We start from the raw sequence: 8,820 nt of genomic DNA on the forward strand, positions 1-8,820 counted from the left end.
ACTTTCACCAATGAAGTTCATGAGTCATATCAATCTACAAAAGTTAAATTGTTGATTCAAAATGTTTGTTTTTCGTTTATAATATTTACAAAATAAATTTTAAATAGTAGCGGCTGAAGGGCACCCATTTGACTTGGATTATTACAATTTTATCAGACCTAATCTAAATTAAATTATAGCTAGTCCATCTCTGAACATGTTTCAGCCAATCTTATGACCCCTAATCTTATAGTTCATTTTAGCTAAAAAAATGTTGAAATTCTTTGGATGTGATTTCTTTACTTTTTTTTTTTGAAATTTTTATAGTCCAAATTTTGGTTTGAACTTTTAGGTTTAAACGTAGTTATAAGTACCACTATTATTATATGTTTAATAGTGGATGACTTATCAAATCATGTGAAACCCTTTGAAAAGATAGCCATGGATATCATGTGAAGTGTATCAGGTGTACCCTCTTCCTACATTTAAAACAAATGCCTCCCTCCCTTTCATCACCAACCTTATATTACTACCCTAAACCAACCACCAAATCTCCCCAAAAAAAAAAAAACATATTTTGTTTCTTTGCATGGTCTTTTTATGTTTTGTCTTTCCTTGTAAGTTTCTCAAATTTGTGTAGTTTCATGTACCAATAATAACAAAAGAAACATGAAGATCCTGTCTCTTGGAGTTGTTGCACGTCTATTGGCCGTTGTTATCTTGTTCATGTTTTGCCTATCCTCTGAAAGCCTTCGGGTGCCACCTCATCATGGTCAGTGTTGCCTTAGACTTGTCATTATGTTGGGTCATAACTCAATTTTTTTTACAAAAAATAAAATTTAATTTAGATTGACCAGATGACCCGTTGGAGTAACGTTTGACGGTAAATAATGTCATTGTCTTTTTTTTCTTTTTTCCTTTTTTTTGATTGCTTAAATCATTTCTTGCATGTGCAGCAGCCGGCATCCATGGGGAAGCTACCAAGTTTGGAGATGAAACACAAATGAACTCTAAGGTCTGTTTTCCTCCAAGTGACCCTTATCTCCTTTGTCTAATCTCATAAACTATATATATATGGAGATTAGTTTAATAAAAGAGTGATTTATGAGCTGATGGGTTTGCAGGAAGGAGGGGTAAAGGAAGAGTTAGGGATGGAGTTATACCCGACAGGGTCGAGCTTGCCGGATTGTTCCCACGCTTGTGGGCCTTGCTTTCCATGCAAGAGGGTGATGGTTAGCTTCAAGTGCTCCATGGCTGAGTCCTGCCCGGTTGTTTATAGATGCATGTGTAAAGGCAAATACTACCATGTGCCTTCCAACTGACGGACTACATATATTAATCTGCGGGTATGCATGCAATTTGTTTAGTGATGAAGAAATTGGAGATCAATCAAGGATTAATGATGACTAGTTGATGCTCTTTTTGTTGCATTTGAAGATGAAATTCAGAAAGGGAAAGCTTGTAAATTGTGGAATTGAGTGTTTTGGTTGTTCTAGTTCATTTAATCAGTTAGTAGACTGATATTTATTTTTGTACTCCTTGTAGCATTTAAGCCTTTCTTTTTTCTTACATAGTCAGTAGAATATGAAATTCCTAGTGTTTTAGCAATTTGCTTTAGCAACTGTACTGTGATCTTTTCCTTTTTAATATCAGCTATCTATATTTAGTACATAGTTAATGCTTAAAATATAAATCTTAGGAAAAATGGATTTTTTTCTCATCAATCAGATTTAATTAGAAACGAAATTGGAAGGCTCTGATTACAACCTTAACACTGCAAAATACTTGTCATAAATATGCAGATCTGCCAATTCCACTTCCATAATAAATATGTTAAATTTGATTTAAACACAACAAGGGAAAAAATGGTTTTCCTCTGGGTAAAAATTTCTCTCCTTCACTCCAAAAGAAGCTTACCACCAAACTATCATTTTTCTTTCCCAGCTTTCCTCTCCTCTCTTGTCACTTCACAACTTTCTTCTCCAAGGTTGGTGAAGGCAGTAATGGCAGTTGATAATAAACTCGACACCTTGTGGGCAGGGACCCACAAGAGGACTTAGGGTAGATTTCGAACACGGTGAATTTAGTTTTGATGAGATTACAAATAGTAATGAGTAATGACCATAAATTAATTACTATAATGATGTGATTAAAATTTATAATAAAACGTGAGTTTGTATGTAAATGCGGTGGTAGTGATGAGCTTATGGTAGTACAAATATAAAATAACCATTAAAAATATTAAATTAAACCTTTTATCTAATTCAACATATAACTTATTTAAAATTTTAATAAATTACTAAATCTTATCAAAATATTGATACTTATTCAATATATTTATTAAAATATTTTACTTAATTACTATATAATTATAAAAATATTATACCTAATTTAAAAGCTTTCAAAATTTAAGGAAGTAAAATTGTTTATAATATAATAATAAAATTTATTCAGTATTTTAAATTTAAAAGTATAAAAGAATGTAAAAGGAAAAAGAGTAACAATAAAAAGTAAGGAACATGGTAATAAGTAAAAGAGTAAGGTTATAAATGTAAAAAAATAGTGGATATACAAAATTTTCATCTGAGCTTAAAGATTCAATAGGAAAAGTTTTATCAGTACGTACGTAGTGCGTATATAATTCAGTTTTAATTGAATTAATCCATTAAATCAAGTTATTTCGGTTAATTAGTTGATTATTCAATCTAACTCTGTTAAAGATTAATTAAGGATTTTTAAATATTTTGATTAATAGTTAATTCAGTTCAAAACTTAATAATTAATTGAATTAATTGATTAATAAAAATATTAATAATAAAATATTATAGGCCCAATATATTAGATAGAACGTATATATTATGTATGCCCAAAATATAAAAATTAAAGGATGGATTTAAAATTAATTGGATTTATACAAAATATTGTAATGGGCTTAAAATCATAATAGATTTACATATTTTTGAACTAAAATAATAAATAAAAAGTAAAAGAAAGAAGCCTTAAATTTTTTTTTCACTGCCAAACTCAAAACAAAGTCTGGGCGGGCGCTGCTTGACACCAGACCATCTTCTATTCTTCTTGACTTTTTCGATTTTTTTTATTTCATCACTTAAGTCTCAATTTTTTTTATTGTAGTGTTTGTTATGGTGTTGTTAGACACACCATCAATCCGGTGAAATTGTTTCACTGGTTGCCAAAATTTTGGCCGGAACTTTTAGCTCCAATGATTACACCGGAATCCTAGTTAAGTGGGGATAATTATTGTTTTACCCCTTTCATTCATTATTGTATTATTCATTTTATTTTTGATATAATCATATAAAAATAATTTAAGTATTAGTAAATATAATATAATTTTATTATATATGTTATTTAGTATAAATATCATATAAATACTTTTTAATGATTTAATTTTTAATAATAATTACGATTTTATTAATTAATTTAAATATATTTTTATAATTTATTATATATTACTTTATGTTTTAAATATCTTATTAAATGGATGTCTATCATGATCAAGATAAAGTTTTAATGTACTTTAAATTTTAATAGTTATTAGAATTAGATCTCTACTTCTTTTATACTTCTTATGCCTATAAATAGAGACTCTGATCAAGTATTGTAATTATCCCAATTGATCAATAAAGTTCATTCTCTATTGCTTCTTACATTCTCTATTGCTTTCATATTTTCTTTGTTTTTTATTCTCCACATCTCTATTTATTTTATAATACGTTATCAGCACGATCTTGCTCAAAGTGATAGTTCCTTTTATCGATGATCAAATTTATCCTCCAAGATTTTCAACTTCTTTAACGGTAATATGGAAAATTTTTACAGGAAGTTTCTTTTATTTAATGTTTCATATTTGATTATTATTTTTCATTCTTCTTTCATTATATGTTATCATTGTTTTGATTAACTTATTTTACTTTTTTTTCTTAAGGATGGTGAAAGATTTGATATCATTATCCATATGAAATCAAGAATATTTTGGAACTATCTCATACCTTCTAGTGATGATGATGATGTTAAAGATCTTCAAATATATTTTACTATGTTTTATTTATTGTTTATTATAATTCGAGACTAATCATGACAACATGTATAGATAGATTTTGATTTGAAATCTCACGCATGTTTGCTATGGTAATTATGAAATAAAGAATCTATTGGGATGTTTATAAGTCTGTCCTACTAGATTTGTTGCATTACCCGAAGTAAATATAAACATAAAGAAAATAAAAGATATACTCATGGACTACTAAAAGTGGGAACATAGTAATGAATAAGAGAACAATGAGAGTTCTCAAGATAACTCTTCAAAGGGTAAAGATAACTAATGTTATCAATGTAATATGAAAGATTATTGGTCACATATATGACATAGCCTAAATATTTTGTTTCATTAATATTCTTTGAGGAAGGATATGAGAATGTAGTAATAAATTATATCATCATTCTATAATCATAGATAAAAATATTTATCTTATTTGGTGTTGAAACAACTAAATATTATTCCAATATTTGATAATACAAAATTAGTTGAAAGCTCCACAAGAGCTAATATCTCACTATCTAAAAAGCACAAAATTTGTGATGGTTAATGCATACTTTTTAAAAGTTATTTGTAATAGATCTCATATTGAGATTGTGAATGAGAAAAATATTATATTTCATATGAATAAAAAGGGATTGAGTTATTAATTTATAATCTTTATGATATTATTTTGTCATCATCCCTATTAAAGGGTTGAAAGCAAAATATTTGATTGTGGAAGATATACTCATGAGCAATAGAATATGATAATTTTATCTAAAGCTTATTATGGTTGGATGCACTACAGCAAAACTGACTTTTAGCGCGTTTTTTTACGCCTATAGCGGCGCTTTTAAATGCCACTAAAACTATGCAAAAAACGCCGCTAACATTTTGTGGCGTTTATGAAAAAAAACGCCGCTAAAAGCCATGACTTTTAGTGGCGCTTTTAGCACAAACGCCGCTAAAAGTCGTGGCTTTTAGCGGCGCTTTCCCACAAACGCTGCTAAAAACCATGGCTTTTAGCGGCGCTTTTTCCACAAACGCAGCTAAAAACAATGGCTTTTAGCGGCGCTTTTTCAACAAACGCCGCTAAAAACAATGACTTTTAGCGGCGCTTTTTCCACAAACGCAGCTAAAAACAATGACTTTTAGCGGCACTTTTTCAAAAAACGCCGCTAAAAACAATGACTTTTAGCGGCGCTTTTTCCACAAACGCAACTAAAAACAATGACTTTTAGCGGCGCTTTTTCCACAAACGCCGCTAAAGAACAATACATTAAAAAACTATTTTAATTAAATAATATTTATTATTTATTTCTATGATAAATATTATATTATGTTTAATTTTTGAAATTTAAACTTTAAACTATATACTTTTAAGAATAAATAAAAATATTAATTAAATTAAATTTTCTATTAAAATTTTAACTTTAAATATAAAAATTAATGAATTTAAATTTAATACATAAACATTAATTCAATATGTAATTTAATATGTAATTTAATACATTTAAATTTAAAACTGGTGACAACAAATGCAGCAACTGCTAGAAACCCTACAACAAGAGCTGCTACGGCAATAATTACAGCGATCACCATTCCAAGCTCTACCATCACTCTGCTGGATATGGAAGGTGCCACTGGATGAGGATCCTCTGGTATTTTACCCACCCAAGACTGCATCACAAGTTTAAACAGTAAAGGAGATTAATAAGGAACCAAAACATACAGATTACCCAACACCAAAGTACCAAACATGCTTCAATGCCTATGACATGCGCAATGGTCTCTATTCACTTTTTTTTCTCAGAACATCAAGGAAAGGTATAATCTTAATATTTAATCAAATATATTACTAACAAAACTCCACATACTAATATTATATAAGATTCAAGTGATCAAAGCAATTCTTACAACAGGAACTATGATCTTGCTAAGTTGACATAAACCTCATCATTTACGGTTAATTCAATTATTAAGTGGATACTTTGGACTATAGTTTTCTCAAAACCAGAGCATATACATCAAAACACATGTACAAAGTGAACTAATCCATGGCTATCTAAATAAAGCAACTTTACAACCACCTCATAGTTATTCTATAAAATACTCATAAGCAGCGATTTCATGTATAGCTAGAGAATCAAAGAATGGTTAAATGGTTTATCACCGTCATGGGCGTCTCAATTTCATATCGTTGTCCAGTGTACTCTCTTAAAAGATCACTTTCATTCAATCTCATTGCCCTACAAAGATAAAACAAACCGCATAGATATATTACAGATAACTGCAAAGCAATACAACTAGAAAAAATTCCAGGCCATATTAATATTCACATAGATATATATTATAAGAGAAACCATGGCATACCTTTTTCTGAAGCTCAGAAATTGATTCAACAATAAGTTGATTCTGCAAGTTAAACATTATCAACAACCAAGTTATGTTGCTGCAGAATTATAAGCAAAATTATATGCATGCATGCATAACTTCTCGTACAAAAGTAAGATTTGATATTCGAATTTTGAGTTAATTAAAAAAATTTAACTAAAGGGGCAAATTTAAAGGCAAGCAGGGACTTGACTCTTCAAAAATGAAACCAAATTTGGTGTCTTCAAATTTTTAAATTATCAGACCGTAAGAGACTCTTGGCTATATCCTCGATGGGGTTTCTACAAAACTAGAGTACTTAACAATATCCTACATCTATCAGTACGTCCAAATTTTTAAATTTGAATGATTTCGAGTTAGCCTCTTAAGTTTTTTGGAATTAAAAAAAAAAAAAGTATAATTTGTTAGTATAAACATGTACAAGTTTGCTTTTAGAAAACATTTGAAAAAAAAAAAGGATGCAATTACCATGGACGAATATCATTTCCATTTGCTCGCAATATGTTCTCTCGCATAGCCAAACCAGTGTAAAGGAACAATAACCATGCCTGACAAATACATATCATACACTCAAGATTAATTCAAGAAATGCACTACAAGCAAGAAGAGAAGCCTTGAGTTCTCAACTTCAATAAACCAAGAACTTATGCTTTACCCGCTACATCATCAATACAAATCATGCAGTTAAGGGCAAATAAAACTTACGAACATCATAAGAAACTGTTAAACACAACAAATGCCAAGAGACAAAAGAAATAGCACAATCCAAGCGAAAACCATTGCGGAAAGGAAATTCGTGCTCTTTTCTTCGTAATAGTTTGAAACTGAAATTTCATCCGCTCTGTTGAATAAACCATTACTTTCAAGCTCTACGGAAGAATTAGTTAACAAAGGGTCATCCATGAAAGTCACATTCAATGCAACAACACTATTAACCAATAATTGATATGTTGATCCCGAACAACCATTGACATACAAAAGTTAATACTGCCAACAGCCCAACCACTTCAGCATTATCAGAGAAGAAAGAACAGAGAGAAAGTTCCTAGATAGACATAGGCATAAAATGTTCAAGTAAGAAATTCATGTTAACTAAAGAGGAATGTTTTTGAACCACCAAAGGTTACAAATACGAAAGCATTATGGGTCAATTTCACATTTATTATATACCTTTGATAAGGTCACCCATCAAACTCGAACTGGTCGATCATCTCCAAGTCGTCCGGGTATTTAATAGTTCTTTGCAAAGTGCGACTTTGCACACCGGTATTCGACAATGGTAATCATACTAAGAACAATACACGACAATAATTGAAAATAGTCAAAAGAATAAAATATGAAATCTTGAATCACATATGACAAAATCAATAAATCTTCAATAAAACTTCTTAGGACTTCTATTCAAATAACATATTATGTCAATTAAAATGCCTATGGACACCAAGAGAGCTTCTAAGTAGTTTCTTGCTTTGTGGCGACTCGAGATAAAATTTGAGTTTTTCCTCCTCTATAGCAACTAAATCACACTATTACACGCATGAACTAAATAATCCACATATTTAACGACCTATTACCTATCAATAATAACTACTCAACCATGTACATAGGAAACTGGTCAGAACAGTTCCTTATACATTTGTATCAAGCATTATCAATCCTTTTACAATTTTCAATATCACATTCTTCGTACTTGGTAATTAATGGAAAATTTGAAAATATTCAACCTATTTTACAACACAAATGCAAGAAAATATATATTGAATGTTCTACATTTTAAACTTGAATTCTGGTAACAAAGGGACGAAAGTTTGTCTACATAAATACTTTAAATAAAAATGGTATTTCCCTACATAAATACAAAGTCCTATTGCCTTTTGTACAATTCTCAGGGCTTTAACAACGGCATCTCTCAAATCAAATGACTAATATTCTACATATCTCTTCAACAAAAAACAACAGAGTGGTAAAAACTAAAACTAACTCCAAAAGGGAAAAATAAGAAAAAGGGTAAAAGATGATACAAGAACATCAGAAAATGCACATCAGCAGCATAAATCCCTATTACATCACATTCAGTCTTTTTTTTTCTTTTTCTCCTCAGAAATCAGAGGACTTAAAGCAATTTCAAGCCATAAATATCATCATACACAGCATTGGTTTCGGATTTAGTTTCATTCGAGTGCTAATTAACTAAAACATAAAATGGGAGAAGCAAAAATAAAAATAAATAAATAAATAAAAAGCATGAGTTTCACTTCTACATGAATGCTGCTGGCAAAAGGAAAAACACCCATCTTACTGTCTCTCTTGAATTTTAGAATGCTGTGATCATTCTCCATACCCAAGATGCCGTCTTTTTACTGAACAGCTTCAAATCTCAAACACCCTTCAAGCTATAAACCAAA

At 30.0% G+C, this 8,820-nt stretch overlaps 2 protein-coding genes across 2 annotated transcripts; one reads left to right on the plus strand and one right to left on the minus strand.

The window, feature by feature from the left end:
• The first annotated feature begins 570 nt into the window (after positions 1–570).
• On the plus strand, positions 571–1,648 carry LOC108452526 (protein EPIDERMAL PATTERNING FACTOR 2-like). The gene is made up of 3 exons (XM_017750324.2): positions 571–751; positions 936–994; positions 1,104–1,648. The coding sequence occupies exons 1-3, from the start codon at positions 649–651 to the stop codon at positions 1,299–1,301; spliced, it is 360 nt and encodes a 119-aa protein (XP_017605813.1). The 5' UTR covers positions 571–648; the 3' UTR covers positions 1,302–1,648.
• A 3,785-nt stretch (positions 1,649–5,433) lies between these two features.
• LOC128293009 (probable inactive ATP-dependent zinc metalloprotease FTSHI 1, chloroplastic) lies at positions 5,434–6,437 on the minus strand. The gene is made up of 3 exons (XM_053028034.1): positions 6,395–6,437; positions 6,195–6,270; positions 5,434–5,701 (listed from the first exon to the last, which is right to left on the minus strand). Exons 2-3 carry the CDS (start codon positions 6,264–6,266, stop codon positions 5,483–5,485), a joined length of 291 nt encoding a protein of 96 aa, XP_052883994.1. The 5' UTR covers positions 6,267–6,270; positions 6,395–6,437; the 3' UTR covers positions 5,434–5,482.
• Between the last annotated feature and the right edge of the window lie 2,383 nt (positions 6,438–8,820).

This window comes from Gossypium arboreum, chromosome 5 (genome assembly GCF_025698485.1).
Source record: "Gossypium arboreum isolate Shixiya-1 chromosome 5, ASM2569848v2, whole genome shotgun sequence".
Classification (NCBI taxonomy): Eukaryota; Viridiplantae; Streptophyta; class Magnoliopsida; order Malvales; family Malvaceae; genus Gossypium; species Gossypium arboreum.

Bases quoted from the DNA above. Each gene is read 5' to 3' on its own strand.
- LOC108452526 (XM_017750324.2), top strand. From the start codon at position 649: ATGAAGATCCTGTCTCTTGGAGTTGTTGCACGTCTATTGGCCGTTGTT. The intron at 752-935 runs GTCAGTGTTGCC...TTGCATGTGCAG, and splicing joins TCGGGTGCCACCTCATCATG to CAGCCGGCATCCATGGGGAA. The intron at 995-1,103 runs GTCTGTTTTCCT...ATGGGTTTGCAG, and splicing joins AAACACAAATGAACTCTAAG to GAAGGAGGGGTAAAGGAAGA.
- LOC128293009 (XM_053028034.1), bottom strand. From the start codon at position 6,266: ATGAGATTGAATGAAAGTGATCTTTTAAGAGAGTACACTGGACAACGA. The intron at 5,702-6,194 runs GTGATAAACCAT...CTTGTGATGCAG, and splicing joins AAATTGAGACGCCCATGACG to TCTTGGGTGGGTAAAATACC.